The sequence below is a fragment of the Monodelphis domestica genome, chromosome 3 (genome assembly GCF_027887165.1).
Source record: "Monodelphis domestica isolate mMonDom1 chromosome 3, mMonDom1.pri, whole genome shotgun sequence".
Taxonomy (NCBI): Eukaryota; Metazoa; Chordata; class Mammalia; order Didelphimorphia; family Didelphidae; genus Monodelphis; species Monodelphis domestica.
Window position 1 is genome coordinate 175,380,889 of NC_077229.1, and position 20,804 is coordinate 175,401,692.

The 20,804-nt window shown below is 36.3% G+C and overlaps 1 protein-coding gene across 1 annotated transcript in view; it reads right to left on the reverse strand.

Annotated features, from left to right (window-relative positions):
- Positions 1-1,686: 1,686 nt before the first annotated feature.
- SDC2 (syndecan 2) overlaps positions 1,687-20,804 on the reverse strand; it is a 134,252-nt gene continuing 115,134 nt past the window's right edge. The window contains exons 3-5 of the mRNA XM_007488141.3: positions 13,717-13,853; positions 5,890-6,025; positions 1,687-4,122 (exon numbers count right to left, since the gene is read on the reverse strand). Coding sequence (XP_007488203.1) covers positions 3,959-4,122; positions 5,890-6,025; positions 13,717-13,853 — 437 coding nt within the window. The 3' untranslated portion in view covers positions 1,687-3,958. The remainder of the gene's footprint in view (positions 4,123-5,889; positions 6,026-13,716; positions 13,854-20,804) is intronic.

Sequence of the window (20,804 nt, forward strand, 5' to 3'; positions counted from 1 at the left end):
CTGTGTGACCCTGGGCAAGTCACTTGACCCCCATTGCCTACCTTTACAGCTATTCTGCCTTGGAGCCAATTCACAGTAAGGGTTTTAAAAAATACTGCACTGCAAGACTCCTCCTAATCCTACAGAGGCATCTGAGTCTCCAGTCTTACAGCGATACATATCATAGAATGTTAGTTAGTTGGAAGCCTCATTGGGGACCATGAAGTCTGGCCCCTTATTACTGGGGCTGTAGAAGTCTGAGTGGAAAAACTCTTCAATACATCTTAGGATCTCTACCTAGGGTCTCACTGCCAATCACTTAAAACTTTTAAACACACATAAAAAGGGCATTTAGAGTTGTTTTTAATGAAGTAATTAGTGCATATATTCCAGAGAGAGCATTTGCATTTTTCTGGGATCAACACAGGTAGACATGGGAATAATTATTTATTCAGGCATGTGAATGATGGGCTCCCATATGTTACTTTGGGGCCAGTAGTGTAGTAAATTATTCATTTTTTACTGCATTAATGTCCTCAATCCAAAGACATCATGAACAGATATCAAAAAGGACAGCATATAGAAGGGTTGCAATCTGCACTAGAAGAGAGAGGATGCGCACCAATCCATTTAGGTTTCTGAAATCTTAAGATCACAGATGTGGAGGTGGAAGGAACCTTAGAAACCAATGAGTTTCGTTGCCTTATTTTATGGATGAGAAAGTCAAGGTCTAGGGAAATCAAGTCATTTGTCAAAGGTCCCGAAGGCAGTGCCCCATCTCCTGTTACCTGGCTCACTTATGAATCAGATTCTTTCCCTGGTGGCTAAAAAGTGCGAATGCTCCAAGCCTACGTCAAGTCAAACATCTACCTGTCTTCTCTGTGCAAGGCCATGGCTGTGTTGGGCAAAGAGACAAAGGGAAGACTCTTGCCTCAAGTTTGCATTCTTTGGAAAGAGTTCTTCACGTACACCCATGAAGCACAAGCCCTGTGCTTCAAGTGGTGAGGAAATACTAGCCAACGTCAAGTGATAACGGTCAGGGAAGACTTCACAGAGGAGGTAGCCCCCTGATAAGTCTTTAGGATCAGTTAAATAAGCATTTTTAAGCATTTACTGTGTGCCAGGGACTGTGGGTGAAGACAAAAAATAGACTAGAATTAGCGGACCCAACCCTCAAGGAGCATGTTCTTTTTTCCTGACTCAACCAGACAAGACTAATTCACAGGTAGAGAGTAACTCCTAAAGATATGGGCCACTAAGTATTTACTCAAGCCTTACCAGGAGTTTTTATTTTTAATAGACTACAGGCCCTAAAGCTTTTTGGAACTAAGCTTCGTTTTATTAGACAAATCATATGTTTGATCCCCAGTAATCTACTCTTTAATGGCAGATGGAACCTTTAAAAAATAAAAACAAAACTCATCCTGTCTCCATTTATACAGAACTTGGGAAATTTTCCAAGTATCTGTTACTACATGCCCTAAACACGAGAGCAATGCTCAAACGGGGAAGAAAAATATTGTTTTCTTCTAGTAGCTAGTCAAACAGCAAGAATTCAAGATGCATTTTAAGATTTACTTTTCAAGTTTTCCCTGACTTCTGTGACTACAGCTAATACTTTTTATGTACCGAATTTGAAAATATGAAAACACAACCTAAGAACAAACATCATACGGTGGAAGAAAATTGGATGTCAGACTGTACAAATGAATTTTTACTTTAGGCATGACAGACTTTATTTTGGCACTTTAACAAATACTTTGCTTTACAGCAGTGACAAAATATTTGCCAGAAATTTCTTTTTCCTGGCACAGTGATTCCAAGCAGTTGTAGGATTTGAATTTCACTGCCCTTAGTACAATGAGAGGTATTTCCACTACATTCTTAACTTTTTAGTAATGGATGGACATTGAGTAACTTCAAAACATGCTGTAATTTTCTTTTCACTGTTTTTTTTAATGAGATTGTTTCTACACTCATTGGACATAATCTTGAGTGTTAAGGCCATTAGAGTTTAAGAAGACTATGCTCTGGTGTTTGCTTTTGGGAGGGACTCTTTGAGGTTCTATGAGAATTCAAAGAAGCTCCCAGAAAGTGGATCATCCTTTATCAAGTGAGTTGCATTCTGGAAAAGTTTTCCTACTGATATTTTTATTCCTAAATTGGTGGGTCAGAATTAAAAAAGAGAGAGCAAGCTTTGGTTAACTGAAGTAGGCAATGTCTAAAAGATAAACACGGTGGAGACACTCACCATTTTCTCCTCATAATATATATGTTGCTTCCCCCCCATTTTGGATACTCAATAGCCAGGCCTTTCTGTCATGTAGAGAGAAAGATACAATTTTACCCTCTTTGGAGGGAACTATATTATGCTTCTGTTAAGCTTTCAGGAGAGAGATGAAGCAAAAAATTGAAAGGTAAATCAAATCAATGACTAAGCCTTAGATATCTTATTCAGGAAAACCCCTTTCATAACTTTGGAACCTATAGTCCTGAAAGAGTGATTTGCAAAAAGCAGGAGAGTATCTCAGATTGCCATCAGCTATTCTATAGAGGTTGCAAGCCTCATAATTCATTGGCAATCTTCCAAATTTTTACACCAACATGCGCGCACACACACATACAAGATGATCTATTCAGGTTTCCTCTGGCTAATTCAGAAGGGAGTCTTGCTGCAAAACAGCCTCATCAATGGCTTCTTTGGTCTTGAGTTACAAATAGCACCCCCTGAAATCAAACCCACGTCATTCGTGATAATAAACAGAATCAGAAGTTGATGGGGGGAAAGTGTACATTTGGTCGAAAATGTGTAAAATCTATAACAATGACATTTTCCATATTAGGCCACATGATTTATTCAGTAGTGTTTATGTTCCCAAATTACAATTTATGTCTATCCATAAGACTACAAAAGTTACCATTAGAATTGTCTGTGCTTATAAAATACCAACTTCTTTTTTTTACTGTTATATATACTCATTAACACCAGTCTGCGACAAGTTACATAGAATCATAGGCACTTCAAAGGCTTAAAAAGACGTTTACAACTTAAACATATTTTTAAAGAACAAAAACTGATTTTTTTTTTCCTTTAAACCCCTACTCGTACCTTCAAATTGCAAGAAATTAACAAATACAGTGACCATAGGAATCTGCAGCAACTTCTCAGAATACTGTTAAGAGTCTTTGGGTCTGCTTAGGTTTGTCAGTAACTTACACCAGCTCCTCCTGAAGGAAGATCTGACTGGTAAAGATATGACTGTACAGTTTTGTGATAACAACCCAATTTTACACCTTAATATGCTGTTATAAATCTGTCTGCAGCTATAGGTACACTGAGAAACAAAGCAAGTGTAAAATGGATATTCCAACACTCAGAAATTTATACAAAGTGGAGGTGAAGTTGACATCTCTGAAAATCACATTTACACTAAATTACCTTTATCTGAATTATCCAAAGACAAATTGCACCATGACAGCTACAAAAGGTAAGCTGGGGTGGGGAAAGATGGGTGAAAGGGAGGAAGGGGCAAGAGAGGAAAAGGAGCTGAGGGTGGGATGGGCGGGAAGAGAAGAAACAGATAAATTAATGAAATAAGACTAACTTGTAAGACTGATCTGAGACATGCTGACAAAAATTAAACAACTTTCATCATCGAACCATAGGATAACAATCAGATCATTGTTTTCATATTTACGCATAAAGGTTTAAAATGATTCCGTGAACATTGAGGTTTTTTTTTTTTATAAAATAATATTTTGCCACTGCTATTCACAGAACACTGCAGATGTTATGTTTTAATTTTATGTTGTTCTAAAGGAATACATGAAAAGTTTTAAATACAATGGGACTTTATCATAAAGGTGCCAGAATGGCTCTTTAATGAAAAAAAAAAAACAAAGATCTTCATTATTCTATGCAAAAGCTTTATTTTTAAAAGTTCAGTGATCTCATAAATAGAGACACTAAATGGGAGTTTCACGCGTAAAACTCCTTAGTAGGTGCCTTTTGATAAGCAGCACTGGATGGTTTCCGTTCTCCAAGGTCATAGCTGCCTTCATCCTTCTTTCTCATGCGATATACCAACAGCAAGATAAGGAAAATTGCAAAGAGAAAGCCAATAACTCCACCAGCAATGACAGCTACAAAACAACAAAAGAAAGACTACTGTCAAAAAGAGATGCAAAAGAGTATAGAAACCAGATTTATCAGGCTGAATGCATTTGTACTTTTATAAAGGGCTTAATTCCCAAACTGAACCTTTATGAAACTGGCTTGATGCAATGAAGCAACTAGGTAATTATGTAAATCTGACGAGCTTGGGGAAGGTAGGGCACTTTCTTTGATTAGTGTTAACAATATTCTCCAAAAGCCTCAACCAGAAGATAAATTTGGCCATGATTATTAAACCGCAGCTAACTCCATACTCAAAAATGCTGTAATCTTTTCAACACTGAAATTTCACATCTGAATTCTCTAACTATCCTTCTTTGAACTGATGGATTTCTATTTACATTCATTTCATTTGCTAAGGATGGTCATGAAAAAAGAATTTATTTTGTTCTTTAAATTACTTTTCTAGTTCTAGATTTCTTTATCTCATTTAATATATCAGATATTCTTAAATTTATCTGAGGTAGAAATCCACTTCAAATCAAGTAAGAATACTTCTATCAGATGAAATCAGAAACTGGATTCTTAAAAGGCTGTATGTAATTATTCATGAAAAATATGAAAAAATGGAGATCAATCACTTTTATAGACATAACTCAGATCTTTCCATTCTGCTCTCTAAAATTATTAAAACAATATTTGGGGAAAAATCTCCTACTGTCAACACATCAACTATATATTGCATATAATGCAATAGGGAAATATTGCCTGCTGTAAATGTCAACCCAAACCTGTAAAACTGATGATGCTATCACTCCAAAAGAATGAGCATTTCTTCCTACCAGATGGCATTTTTTAAAGACACTAAGATTAAAGAATTGAGAACTAATTATCTTTTAAATAGGTCACCTCTCAAACCAACCCCAGTTTTAAGAAACACTGCAAATCTAACTACTCAAGCTCTCTCACATGCAACACAGTTTGGTTTCCAAGGTTATATTGTTATCGGGTTCTCAGTTCCTCAGGAATCCTCTGAGTCTAGATATAAAACATATGGAGTATACAGATAATCAAGTGAAAAGTCCCTTCACATGCATCTTGACTGTGAAATTTGTAGCCAGATTATCAATGGCCATTGGCAAATTCCCATGAGTAACCATTTTGAGTAGCAATCTTGGTATAACCAAATAACAATAACAACAATAATAATAACAATAATAATAATACTAATAAAACCACCCAATGACAAGTCAGGTAATTTTATTACTTCTGTCTCCAGCAAAATGATCACTAAAATTAAAGGCAAAAAGTAACAAATAGCATCTTTCCCCTACATATTTGAAAGCTGGTCCAGTGCCAATATAACAGTTCAAGTATACTCCACTGTTAAATTCAAAGTCCAATCTGGTTCAAGGACTAAATTGTCCCAAGCCTCTTTTGGATTAAAGATGAACTAGAGTCAGGTTGGACGTCATAAAGCCCCTCTAGACCAGTATAAGAACCTCCTCAATTATCCTCCCTTCTTCTGCTTACCCTCTGTATTTCATGCAGTTAAGTGTTCCCCAGATCTTTCCTGATGATTGGCATAGCAGCCATCTCACAGATAAGATTTTCAGGAGTATCTGGGATAGGATGGTGAGTCCCAGGCCAGAGGTAACTCAGCATTCCTTTGGCCGGGGATCTCTCTACTCTGCATTTTTTGCCATTTCATATCTCTGTTTCCCACCCTCTTCTCCATATCCTTTGAATTGGGGTAGGGGATAATGGAGCTGGCTAATACCCAAAAAGCAGCTCACCTGCCAGTACTTCTGTCCTCTTAAACAGATTGTCCGAGTGCTTCTCAGTATACACATTTGTGTCTTCATCAGGTGTCTCGATCTTTGTGCCAGAGTCTGAGATGCGAACTTTCTCCTTGTCAATTTCTTCAGGTGACTGAATTTGGGGGAGGGGAAGGAGAAAAGAAAAGAATTTTCAAGCCAAATCCTCATTAGATGAAAAAGAGGCTACAGTTATACATACATTGTAAGACTTTGCCATTATTTTAAGAAAGGATCATGAAGGGCAGCAGTTCTAATGGTTGTCAATAAATGGCGGAAAGAGCTATTCAATCTTGGACCTAAAACTGGCAGAGGCTTTGGGAGCCATATCTAGAGGCCAAATCTCTCATCTAATAGAGGCCAAAGTGACTTGCCCAAGGTCATATAGGGGATGTCTGAACCAAGACTTGAATCTAAGTGATTCTGGAAACCAGTATTCTTCCTCCTCTCATTCTGTACCTACCTTACAGGTATAGGTTTGGAGGGAGAATCTCCCCACATTGGAAATCAAGACTTTGCTTACTTGTTACTTATGTGAGCTCCTAAAAATCTAATTGTCAGTTGAGAATCCACTTAAAATCAGATATGTATACTTCCATCTAATGATAGCAGAGACCAGATTTAAGAGCTGTATTATTATGGGGGGAGGGAGGGTTAACCGCTCTGTTTTTTAGAATCTTTACCTGTAAAATGAAGAGAGTGGATGATTGTTGTTGTTGGTTTACCATTTCCTTCTCCAGCTCATTTTACAGATGATGAAAATGAGGCAAACAAGGTTAAGTGATTTGCCCAAAATCAAAAACTTATTAGTATCTGAGGAAATACTGGAAATTATGAAGGTGAGTTTTCTTCCTGATTCTAAGTCCAAAGCTCTATGCACTGTAACACCAGCAGTGTAAAGCTTCTTCCTGCTCTAAATCATCGATCTCTCTCTGACCATTAACTCATCTGACTTCTTCCCTGCCCTCCACTCTACAGAAATTGTTCTGTGGTCACCACTTCATTTCATGACTTCTAAGGGTATGAGACTAGAAGCCAGAAACCCAGGCTTCCAGTAAATAAACTTTTTAAAGTACCTACTATGTGCTAGGCACTGGGCACACAAAGGAATTCATAATCTGATGGAGGAAGATGACTAAGTACAAGCAAGCTATGTATAACAAGTTGGAAATACTCAATAAGGGAAAAAAAACTACTATTTACGGGTGATCCTTACTAGCTTCTCTAATGACTAGCTGTGTGACCCAAAACAAGTCACTTCACTACACAAACTCAAGCTTTTTCATCTGTAAAATGATGAGTTAGATGATCTCCAAGTTCTCTTTCAACCCTAAAAGTCCAACAAACCATCAATACCCCTTTTCTACACTCCCCAATTTTTACCTCAAAGCTGAGATTGGTTTCATCCAGTCCAGTTCTATAATTCCAGATGCCTGTATTTACATTTCATATGACCACAAATTAATCGTTGTTGTTGTTCAGTCATTCAGCTGTAGCTAACTCTTTGACTCTGTGTACCATGTCATCCATGGTGTTTTCTTGGCAAGAGTACTGATTTGCCATTTCCTTCTCTAGTGGATTAAGACAAATAGAGGTTAAGTGACTTGCTTGGAGTCACATAGCTGGTAAGAGTCTGAGATTGGATTTGACCTCAGGTCTTCCTTTGAGGCCCAACATTCTTTCCATTGAGCTATCAACCTGGCCCAAGTTGATCATGTCTAACGTTAAATTCATGATCATCAGTAGCAAACTATGTCATCTTCCAAATTTCGGCCATTCTCTTAGCATGGTGAGATCTAAACCTTAGTGTCATCTTGGACTCCTCACTACCATCACACACCCCCCCCCCTTCATCATCCTTTTAAATGAGTTGTTTTTTTCCTAATCCAGGTCCTTATAATCCTGTTTGAATTACTTGGGCAATTTCTTCACTGATCTTCCTATTTCCATCTTTCTGCTTGTCCCAACGTGAAGCTGCTAGCTACTGTTTCCTAAATGGCCCATACATATGGTCTACACATTCTTACCTCTAGGCTCCCCCCCACCTTCTGTTCTCTACTCTTGAAACATCACCTCCCTTTATCAATCCAAATCTAGCTGTTTCTTCAGAGGTGCATTCCTGGCTATGTAGCCCACTGTCATCTTTCAATTTTTTGAACTCATACGGCACAATATAAATTGCACAAATAGGATCCTTAGTGAGTCCTGGCTTGTAATGCTCTTGAGCTGTTTCTCTTGTCAACTTTCCAACTAGATTTTTAGAGAGTAAGGGTCATGTTTTCTACGTCTTTTGTATCTCCCATGTTCCTTAGGCCAGAATGAGTACAGAAACAAAACATAATTAAATATAAAATGTTAAGATGAAAAGGATGTGAGATTATCTAACTCAATGATAAAAATGCCCAACCACTTTGTGTTACAGAAAAGGGTTTTTGGATGTAGGAAAGGAACAAAAAACTTTTTTAATCTAATAAAATCCTGTTCATTAGAAGTAAAATTTAACATGTCAGAGTGGCCTGACTCAATGGGATTCTGAAGATAGTTTGCTTAACTCTTACTGAGGACATACTAATAATAATAATAATAAAGTAATAATAATAATATCTATAATTTATATAATACTTTAAAGTACATAAAGTGCTTACCTTGTTATCTAATTTGATCCTTATACCTCCCTATAAGTTAGATGTTATTATTATCTCCATTTATACAAGTGAAGAAATAAAATGGTATGATTTAAGAGACTTGCCAAGGGTCACAAAGTTAGTTAATCTTAGAAGCAGGACAGAAATTCAGATTATCTTGACTCCAAGTTTTAGGTATTGTAAGGACTATGCCACCTAGGTTCCTCAAAGGTCCCTATAGGATGTATATTAAAATTTGAATATGAATCAATAGTATAAAATGTCTGTCAAAGTGCTAATATGAGGGACAGTTGGGTGGCTCAGTGGACAGAGAGCCAGGTCTGGATACAGGATATTCTGGGATCAAATCTGCCCTCAGATATTTCCTTTGCTGTGTGACTCTGGACAAGACTTACACTGCATTGTCTAGCTTTTATTGCTCTTTTGTCATGGAACTGATACTCAGCATTGCTTCCAAGACACAAGGTAAGAGGCTTTAATTTTTAGTTTAAAAAAAATGCTAGTGTGATATCTGGCTATATTAACGAATACAAATTATAGACAATGAGGCCATTGAGAATCCCACTGTTTTGTTCAGATCAAGCCAATGTTAAAGTATTGTGCTTTAGCTACAGATACCATAATTTTCAGGGGGATATTGAAAGCTGAGCTGCACAGAATCAGGGAGGACTAGGTATGTTTATTCTAGAAATATAAAGGCTTTTTGGTGAGGAGGGGAAGAAGGAAAAAGAATGTGATTATTGTCCTTAAATATTTGAAAGGATCTCATGGAAAAGATAAATTAGATTTATTTTCTACTTAGCTCACAAATAAAAAAAATTAAGATCAATGGATGCATGATTCATGAAGTCATGTTCTAATTCAGTATGAGGAAGAAGATCTTAATAATTAGAGCTATCTAACAATGTAATTGGTTTCTTCTGGGGACAGTGGTTTTCCTGTCATATCTCAAATCAAGTTTGGATGACTACTTCTTGGGAGATGTTTTTGAAGTGATTCATATCTCAAAGAGATGGACCAGAGAGTGATGTCAAACTCAAACAGAAAAAGATCCCTACAGGTATTTTTATTTATTTTGTCAAATTCTTCCCAATTATAATTTAATCTGATTCAGGCTTTGCTAGGGAGTTTTGCAAGTCACTTGAGGTGAGTCTGGAGTTTGACTTCTTTGAACTAAATGATCTTTGAGGATGTTCCAATTCTTGGATTCTACAATTGCAAAAGTTTCTTTTAACTCTAAAATTCTATTAATACAATTCACAAAGAATGAAGGAAATAATAAATGAACTAAATTGATTAGATTAGTATTCATAAGATTTTATTATAGGAAGCATCATTTTTCTGTCTTCTTTAGATTAGTAAAATTATAATGGATGAACAGTGTGTATGATATATTCCATTGTATAAGCTACTTAACATCTCTGGAATGGAATTTTTTTGTCTGTAAAAAAGAAGGAGTTGGACTCAATGGTCCCCAAGGTCCCTTCCAGCTCAAAATCCATGAAATCCTATGAGCTTATAAATAGAAATATCAAAACAATAGACTTGCCAGTTACTTTGCTTATCTGGTTTCCATATCTCCATGTGTTTGACATTTAAAGAAAATTGTTTTAGCATGGTTACATTTATAGGAATTGTATATTAATACATCTTAGTCTTTTCCATATTTCCCATCTAAATACGAGGCCTAACCATCTGGACCACCGTCATCAAATCTAATTGTGAGCATAAGAGGAAGTATGGATCGTATGGAAGATAAAGTACAACTCTCTGGAGAACCTAAAAAACTTGAAAAAAGTTTCATTAAAGCAGTACATAATTAAAGCCTAAAAAGTAGATAATTATGATTAGCTGTGAACCCAGAAGCATAGTGCTAGACATGTGGAGTGTGGAGGGATAATATATGTCTAGAAGGATAAAAAAGTCAAAAGAAAGGCAACTGATTTGATAAAAGGTCTTTAAAAGCCATATCTTATGCCATAAAACAGAGGGGAAAAAAAAAGTTGGGGCAGAGATTTGGTCAGAATCTACAAAATGCCAAACAGAGATCCACAGACTTAATAGAAGCTGGAATTTATGACTTTTAAAGTCATCTACTCAACTCTTCTCATTTTACAGATAAGGAAATGAGGCTAACTGGTTTGTCTAAGACCATTCCTATAGAGCTATTTGGTGGCAAAGTTAGATTTAAAACTAAGTATGCAGGGATCTGTTAGTCCAATACTATATTGTTAGCCACGATGATCAATGCCTTTAATAGAAATTTAAATTGTTTTTTTTTTAAAGAGGAAGGCATAATTTTAAAAAAATGGTACACTGATGAAGCAGATCTATCTTTACCTCTGTGGCCCATTCCCCTGATTAGATGGCTCCTACCAGAACCTCCATTTAAGGAAAGTGTTTAGGCCAGTCCTTTCTCATTTCTCTGAAGGTTCTACCTCTACCATGCCCCGGCTTTTCACTCTGATGCTCTCTTGGGCCCTGAAATTCACCCACTGGAAGAACCTTGTATCTCTGCAGCTTCTCTCTCTGATGCTTTCTGTGAAAATCTCTGTTTAAGGAAAGTGTCCAGTCTAGCCCTGTCTCATTTTTCTCCAAATTGAATTTCAGCCTCTCTACCATCCCCTCTCCCTTACCTCCTTTAAAAAAAACATCCATACCTCTCCAAAGCAGAAGAACAGTAAGGGCTAGGCAATGGGGGCTAAGTGCCCAGGGACACAAAACTAGCATGTGTATGAGACCACATTTGAACCCAGGACTTCCCTGTCTCTAGGCCTGGCTCTCAATCCACTTAGTCACCCAGATGCCCCCAATCCTTCGTCTACTTTCCAATTTCCTTATACAGTTGTCTTCTGACATTAGAATCTAAGCTCCCTGAGGACAAGACCTTTTTTACTTTTCTGATTTTATTTGCAATCTTGGTGTTTGGCACATAGTAAATACTTAACAAACACTGATTTTGTTGACTTGATTGGAGAGCTTTAGCTTTTCATATGTCATTACTTCCAACAAGCAACAATGTGCAACTACACCTTTTAGATGGTTGATAAACTTACTTTCCAACCCTGAAGAAATGTACTGTTGCAACACGTATCATAGTTAACGGACCACGGAAAAATGATCTTCTCACTACTACACAAGGCATTCATGAGACCTGGATCCACTATATTCTAGAGTAAGCCTAGAACAATTGAGTGTCTCACAAGGAATTCCCAGGCCTTCATATGCCAAGACAAAGTCAAAAGAAAACTGGCAAATTGAATTTGCAATGCATAATAGACTGAGTTCTTTCCATTTCTCAAGTGTCCTCTGCTCATTTCTTCTTGCCAAGCTATCTCAATAGAAGCCTGGCTTTGATCGGTTGTTCTGCCGGCAGACAGGCAGTTCAATTATTCCAGGAATAAATATCCAGTTTGTGGACTATTGAGGGCCTAAGTACATGGACCTTGAAGCTATTTTACTGGAAAACAAGGCTGAACCTATTGGCTGAAAAGAAGTCGGCAGATAACTTGGAATTTGAGTTTCCCCTGCCTTCCTTGTCTCATACTAAAGAGAATCATATGAAATTGTCCTTAGGTTCTAATTGCCCTTAAGTCATCTATATTGGACCACCTGCCACTTCTGATTTTGTGTAAGGTCACACAAGTTTCTGTTCGCAAGAATCTGGCTTGCTGTAAGCAGTATCACTGAAACTGCTCATCAGCCCCCAACCTTCCCCAATCTCCAAACACTCTAAATAGCTTGTTCTGAGTTTAAATTTTAATAGAGTGGGTATAGAGAAACAGGTACAGCATTGCAAGACTGCATCATTAAGAAAAAAATAAATCATTGTAAGATATAGAGAGTTACTTGATATGCTGTTTTGATGCCTTCGAAGTTCCATATGTCTGCCAAATCAAATTAAGACCAGGCAGCATAAGCAATTAAACGCAGCCAATTAAACATTTGTCACATCCATCTCTAGTTTAAATTCCACGGAAATGAAATGGGAGTAACGGATGGGCAAGACTTTGCTTAAACAAACACCTGACTGCTTCCCAGTTGTTTATAATTTAATAAGTAGATAGACTGTCAAAACAGTGACATGCAATATCCTGCATCAGTGCCACAGTGAAACTAAGGGAAGCTTTCAAATTCAAAATGTACATTGAAGACATCGTTCAAAATCCTGGAGGCTACATTAACTGCACCATGTTGCTGCATAACCGAACTTTCAATTAATGTGATTTATGGTAGGACCTCTTCCAGCATATACAGCAAGTGGAGCTATGAATGAATTAACTATGTTTGGGGATCTTTAACTTCTGAACTTTTTGATCTGGTATCAATTTGCCTCCTTTGCCTTGATCCTATATCAAGAAAAGAGTTTGCAGTCACCAGAAGGAAAAAAAAAACAGAACTGATTTTTTTTAAACAGTCCAGATGATGCCCCAAACATTCCTTTCTCTCTACATACACACAGCCATAGGTCTGACATCTTTATTAATAGTGTGACTAACAGCCAAGAAAGCTGTTTTTGCCTAAAACTTGCAAGTCTTGAGATCCAATCACTAAAACCTACACTAAAAACTACATGTTGAAATCCTTCACTAAAAAGGCAAGAAATGGCAAAAACTTTGCAGCAGCAATCTTGGACATTCATAACATCAACACAGATTAGAATTTGGTAGCTTCATAATCCATTCTTTATCGTTTGCATTTTTCTTCTCCCTCGGCTTCCTTTCCCCTCCTCCCTCTTTTATCCCTCTTTGCCCCCCTTTTCTTTTCACTTTCTCCTCTCCTTACCCTCCCTTCTTCCCCTATCTTACTCTATCCTTACATCTCCTTTTCATTATCCCTCCATTCTATTTTTTCCATTCAATAAACATTTCTTGAATTATCACAAGAGACCATGTTAGTAACTGCAGGAAAGGGAAAAATAATCAATAGTTCTTGTCTTTCTTTTACTTTTCCTTAGGCAGAAGAGTAGTAAGGACTAGGCAACTGGGGTTAAGTGACTTACTCAAGGTCACAAAGACAGGAAGTATGTGGGGTCATTTGAATTCAGGACCTCCTGCTTTAGGACTGGAGTCCTATCTACTGAACCAGCTAGCTGCCCCATATTCTTTACAACTTAAAAAAAAAACAATGAAAACGCATCAGAATGATCAAGAACACATACCTTTGTCTGAGCAGGAATCTTAGTCTGTATTTTCAGTGTTGTCGTCTCAACTTTTGGAGCATCACTAGTGAATGGTATCTTTGGAATTGTTCGGGCTGTTGGCATCTGTGGACTTTCCACTACTTCCTCCTCGGCTCCTAAAACAACAAACAAAAATCAATACAAAAAAATAGGAAACAGATCTAGAACAATATCTGACGCTGAGAATAGTGCTGTAAAATAGTCAACCTCCATTTATATGGCTCCAGTTTTCCTTGAGACGGAAAAGGACAGGAGTTAGATTTTATTAATATGATGAACTCTCACATGAGAAATCTCCCTCTACCAACACATGTTGGCACCTTTTCTAAAAGATTTTTATACTCTTAGAGAGCTGTCCAAAGCAAAGAGAGTTGTTAAGCACTTTACCCATGGGCATATTATCTGTATGTGTCACAGGTGAGATTTGAACCGAGATCTTCCTGGCTCTAAAGCCAGATTCCCATTTAATATTTTGCATTACCTCTTGATTTCATTACACTGGAATGAAAAAATGATACAAAGGGGAAGCCTGGTGCTCTGAAGAAACTGGAAATCCATACCTTCATCTAGTTTTATTACCTAGAGAGCACAATCCTTCCACTTCAGTGCTCTCTTTTGACTCATATAATTCTTGAAGTTTATGAGTTTCAGCCTCCATATTCTTTTTAAAAGTTAATGATTTGCTAGTTGTATATGAAAGTCAACCAGCTTCTTCAGAATACTTCTTTTTAAGCCCTTACCTTCCATCTTAGAATCAGTACTCTGTATTGGTTTCAAGGCAGAAGAGCAGTGTTGGAGCCAATACACAGTAATAGTTTTAAAACAGAAGGTAAGGATTAAAAAAAAAAAGTAGAGGGATAAGATTGGAGAGAGGTCATTTTAAGCTACCTTGCAACTTCCTGGCTCTGCATCTCTATCGCATCTCACAGAAACATTTTTATCCTTTGAAAATCATTTCAAACCTAAATTTCATGATTTTGAAATACTTTCTACCCCCTAAAGCCTCTCTCTGATGAATCTCCACTTAGGAAGATGCCTGGAACAGCCATCTCTTCATTTCTCATTAGGCTGCAATGCAAACTTCTGCATTTATGTTAGGTCCCTTCCTCTTTCCAACTCTTTTCCTTTATTTTATATGACTTCCCCCATTAGAACATAAGCTTCTTAAGGGTAAGGGTATGTGTTTCTTTTTGCTAGTATTTATATTCTGTGGGTTTTAAAACTAATAATCAATAACTAAATATTATATTTTATAAAGTTTTATTAATAATAACTAAAACAAAAGAACTGCCTGACTTCAGCCTGGTCCCAGGTCCAAGAGAGGAAGAGGGAGGAGTTACAGCCACTTAAATACAATCCTGCAAAATGCAGGGATGCAGGAAAAAAGGAATTTTGGAAAATTCTAAGGGACTTCTGGGGAATGAAGTCCAAAGGCTCAAAATCTTCATTTATACAATTCCCAACATTAAGTACAATGTCTAGAATATAGTAAGCACTTAATTAATGCTTAAGGAGTGACTACATCTCTCTCCATACTATTCATTCTTCCTAGAATGTTCTTTCATTTCCCATTGGTTAATCTGAATCATACACTCTTCATGGCTCATCTTCTCCATGAAATCTCTTATGATTTAGTCAAATCCACAATAATCCCTACCACCCTCAGAAATCCTATAATATTCATTTCTGTATCAATTACCTGGCACTTCACATATTCTTCCATTTGTGGCTACTGATGTTTTTATATAACCATGTTATACCTTCAATTAGATTAGAGAAACTTTCTAAGCCCCCAATATTCTATAAACATGCTAGTTGCTAAATAAATACTCATTGATTAAATGCCTTGATCAATGGTAGGAATATTATTGTTGCTTTTGTTTCACTAAAGTCTCTTGTCATAAATTGGATTTTATTCCTTCCTCTCTCCCCGTTTCAACATCATCTTATATGGTTAGATGATTCTTCTAGGACTCAGGTAAATTACACATAAACTCAAAATTACCATTTAATTTATAAAGATGTCACATTTTTCCAGCTTACTCTTCCACCTTAGTCTTTTAAAATATGACAGTTACTAGAAAATTATAGCTTACAATAAAAGGTATTTCCTACAATGTAGCTCATAGTTTCACATTTCCTTTGCCCATTTAACTTCTGAACATATAAATTCTTCTTAGGGTCATCTACAAAGACTTGCAGAACATCAAAAAGACTTGTAGGTAATTGAAGGGCAATGGAAAAATAGATGAGTGGGACAAGTAGATTTAGTATATTATTAATATTTGAGAAGGGACACAAAGAGAAACTGGAAAAAGTGACCCAAGAAATATCATGAAAACTATGAGTGCATTGAAACTGCAACTAAGGGATACCATGTGGCCAGTCCCAGAGTTACAGTGATGGCCATGAGATATTAGAAGAATCAAAGGAAGGCCTTTAAAACCTTGAAGAGATTGTCTGTGCAAGATTTATGGGAAAACCTGGATGCGATTGTCACAAGAAAGCCCAGAGGTATTGTAACATACATTAATGAGAAAGCTGACCCCAGTGAGAACACAATTGCATTTGTGTTCCAAACTATCTACCTATTATGTTTAGCATGGTAACTTCAAGTACACCTTTCTCCCAGACTAGCCAGTTAATCCATCAGCTATTTATGTACGATATACTTGACTTATTCACAAAATGAATGACTTAATCTTTAAAAAATTACTTTCATTTGAATGAGAACTGAAGATAAAAAAATTAATAGGTTAAGGGCTAAGAATATTTATATCATCCATCAGATAATGGACCACAATCCTTTTCCAAAAATCTGCATTGAAATAGGCCCAAAGAAATATCAATGCTTAAATTAAGCCACTCCAACATAATAAAAATAGCAATATTGTCTAAATCAATTTACCAATTCTGTGTTATGCCAATCAAGTTCTAAAGGAAATAGTTTATAGAGCTGGAAATAATATTACCAAAATTTATTTGGAGTAAAAAAACATTCTAAAATGTTAAGGAAATTTAAAAAAAGAGAAATGAGAGGGGAATAGTAATTCTAGGCTACAAATTGTGTCATAAATCAGTTACTTTTAAAACTAGTTGATTAAAGAGCAAAAAAGTAGAATAGAAGAACAGATGATATAAGCAAGAGTTTGGAATAATCAGATTCAAAAATCTAATGTTTGGTAAGCTGGAAAACAAGTTGCTTGAGAAAGACAAGAAGGACTGGAAAATTAGAAAATAGTCTGATTAAAATTAGGTTCACATCACAGCCTTTTACCTTATTCCATAATAATATTGAAATGGATAGGTGACCTGAATTTAAATGTTCATACCATAAAAACATTAGACAAAAGCAAGATATGAATATGGGGAGAATTATTTTGCCAATGAAAGATAGAGGCAATTACAAAAAATAAAATTGGCAACTTTGATTACATAAAATTTGAAAACCTTTTGAATGAATTAAATCAATGCATCTGGGATAAGCAGACAATGGGATTTTTTTGCATCAGATACATTTGATAATGGTCTAATAACCAAGTATGTGTATATATATAACACAAATTTATATGTCTAATAGATATTCCCCAATGGATAAGCGGGCAAATGATTGGCCAAATGGTTCTCAAAAGAATTAACAAACTATCAATATCCATATAAAAGATTATTCCAAATAATAACAGAAACACTAATCAGAAAAAAACTCTGAGGTTTCAACATACAACTAGCAAATTGGAAAGATGACAAAAGATGTAAATGATCAATGTTGGAGGAGACTCTAAAAGAAAAGAACATTAGTACATTGGTGGTGGAGCTATGAATTTGTCCAAACATCCCGGAAAGTACTTTGGAATTATGCTAAAAAATGTGACTAAAACTCCCAGACCCTTGGGCCAAAAGCTATCAACTGATTGGAGGCTACAGGCAGAAAGGACCCTTATATAGTTACAACAAAATTTCCAGAGCAGTCCTTTTAGTACTAGCAAAGATTTGGAAATAACATATATACTTATTTATTGGTGAATGGCTAAACAAACTGAAATCAGTGAATACAGTGGAATATCATTATGCCATAATAAATGAACAATATGAAGAATTCTAAGAAGCATAGAAACACATAAGAATTGATATAGTAGTAGAACAAGGAAAACAATTTATATGATGACTATATAAACAGAAAAAAAAAATGAAAACTGAATGGGCCATAATTATAATGACCAAGCTTGGTCTAAAAGTAGATTTGAGAAAATAAACCTCCTTCCCTTCCTTATGAAGCTGGGGGGAGAGAGAGGAAAAAGTGTTAAATATTGCATTTAGTGTCATACATAGTCAAAGTATGGGTTGTTTTTGTTGAAATGTTTCTCTCCCCGCCCCCTCTTTCTTTAACTTTTGTTAAAAGGGATGGCTTTGTGGCTTAGGGGAAAGCAGAGGGATGTTTCAAATGGCAATGTGATACAATAATAAAAGCAACCAATAAAATAAAAAACAAAGAATCCCAGATAGAAAGTCCATTTAGACATAAGAAATCAAAATGGAAAAAACAAAAGTGAATTCCAAGTGAAAAAAAAAACTATAATGATAGGAGTCTGCAATATGTGAATTTCTCTAAGGGAGAAGATTACCTAAAGATAACATTTCATAAACCCACAAATCTTAAAAGGCCATGATATGTTATCAATAATACCACTTTACTTCCCCCTCCATTTTCTCCTAGTTTATCTACTTTCCACATCACAAAATGGCAGACATGTAAGAGGTCTCAGAATCCATTTGATCCAACTTATAACTAATGCAACCAACAACCCCTTTGCAAATTGCTCAACAAATGGTTATTTTCACTTAAAGATGCCAAGTAAAGAGAAAACTCTCTGTGGGAATAAGACAATATCTGCTTAGCCCCATATAGCGAAATGAAAACAATGGGTAGAAGTAGTCTCAATATAAGAAAAAGTTCCCAGTAATGAGAGCTATCTAAAAATAGAATGGACTCTCAGGATTTCCTGAATTCATTAGCTTTACTAGCTTCTGTGTTATGTTTGACTCATTTTGAACTTGCAAGTCAATTAAAACATAAAATCTTTTTTTTTTCCAGATGAACTGCTTCCTAGCTATACCCCCCCTTTTGTACTGGTGAAATTAATTTTTTAACCCAAACTTGGAGCTCAACTGACTTCTATTAAATGTCATCTTATTTAATTCAACAAATGTGATAAGTGTCTATCATGCACAAAGTACTGGGGAGATAGACAAAAATGAAAATAGTTCTTGCATCAACATATTTTTTTGCATCCTGGTTCTGTCATATAGTAAGTATTGCTTCTAGCTTTGCATCACATCAGCTATAAATATGCCACTTATGTCTTTATCCAAGGCTCTAATAAAAAATATTGAGCACAAGAGGGCCAAGAACAAATCCTCTAGGCACTCTTCTAGAGACTGCCCTTCCAAGTTGACATCAATTCATTAAAAACATCTCTGTGTGAAGTCTATTCAACTGAGATACAAACTTCTCCCGCAAAAAAAACAAACATACAAAATTTCTGTCAAATGGTTCAACAAATCTAAGTAAACTATGTCTACAGATTTCGCCTGATCTACCTATCTAGTGACCTCATCAAAAAATGAAATTAAGTTAGAATGACATGACCTACTCTTAATGAAGCCATATTGGCAGTGATCACTGGCTCCTTTTCTAGGTCTCCACAGATCATCCTTTGAATAGTAGTAGTTTGTTCAAAAATTTTGGCAGGATTAGAAGTTAAACCCCTTGGCCAAAGTTTGTAGAGTCCACTATGGATTACTGCTTTATTCCCATATAGAGTTCCTCTGCTGAACATCTTTAAGTGAAAATGACCACTTGTTGGGCATGTTGCAATGGGAGCACTTGGTGGGATTAGTTACCAATTAGACTAAATGGACTCTGTGACCTCTCCCAGGTCTACCATTTTTTGATACTGCAAGTAGATGAATGGGCAAACCAGAAGAAAATGGAGGAGAAGTAATTTGGAGAGCCAATTGTGTGAAATTGGGGACAATTTGTTTTTCTTTAGTTCTCCAGTACCTCTGTATTGGGAGGGTAGGGACAGTTGAGTAGAAAAGTTTGAGAGTTATTATCATAAACTGAGAGGTAATAATTGCTATTTTAAAGAACAACATTCTCAAAGCAAAGAAAGACCATGACAATGGATATTCTAGCTCTTTTGCACACCTTTTTCTATAGCTCTGATAAAGCCAATGGTAGTGCCAGGAACTAAAAGATAATGGCTTTGTTTTAGCCCAGATCTATTGTGGTTATATCCTGCGAATTCTATGTCTCATCTATTCCATCCACATCTTTGAAAAGGGAATTTTAACTAAAAAGAGGTACAAAGTCTCCTTTTCCTAAATCTTGCCAGTCAGAGAAAAAGGAAATAAAAATTAAAGAAAAGAAGCATCTATCTTTTAGAATAACTTGGGTATACACACGTCCAGAGGTAGCAAAAAATGACTTATGTGATCTCCAGAGAGCCCTTCTAAACCCTGAAGTCTAAGATCTGTAGTACAGAGACAAATTGTCCAATTAATTGTGTGCTGGGATACTCTGGAACATAACTTAAGTACAAAATATGTTTGAGGCACTAGGGAAAAACCATATGTTATGGGTGTAAAATATTAATAGGGTTTTAGTGAGTGACATTGGGGCTCCGATGGGCAACGTTTTACCCCACTTGTTCTGCATGTGAGATAGATATCACTCCCCTAAGAATAGCAATGACTATTTTTGTACCAGGATTGCATTGTAAGCTCATACTTACTAGGTCAGCAAGCACTTCCATCTCTCTCTGTCTTGCTGTTTCTCCCTTTAAAACACACCTTATATTATAGCTTGACTTTCTTCAAGCAGAGGCTCAATTTGAATCTTTCTGGGTCATTCTGCATTTGGGGCCAGTCTGCTAATCAGATGGGAGGCATGAATCTTAACCCAGTGCAGTTGTCAGGGCCACTGGGATTCCAAATGAAAATTCTAATCAATAAAAATCCCAATAAAGATTTTCATGGTAACCCATTAGACACTATTTCCTGACTAG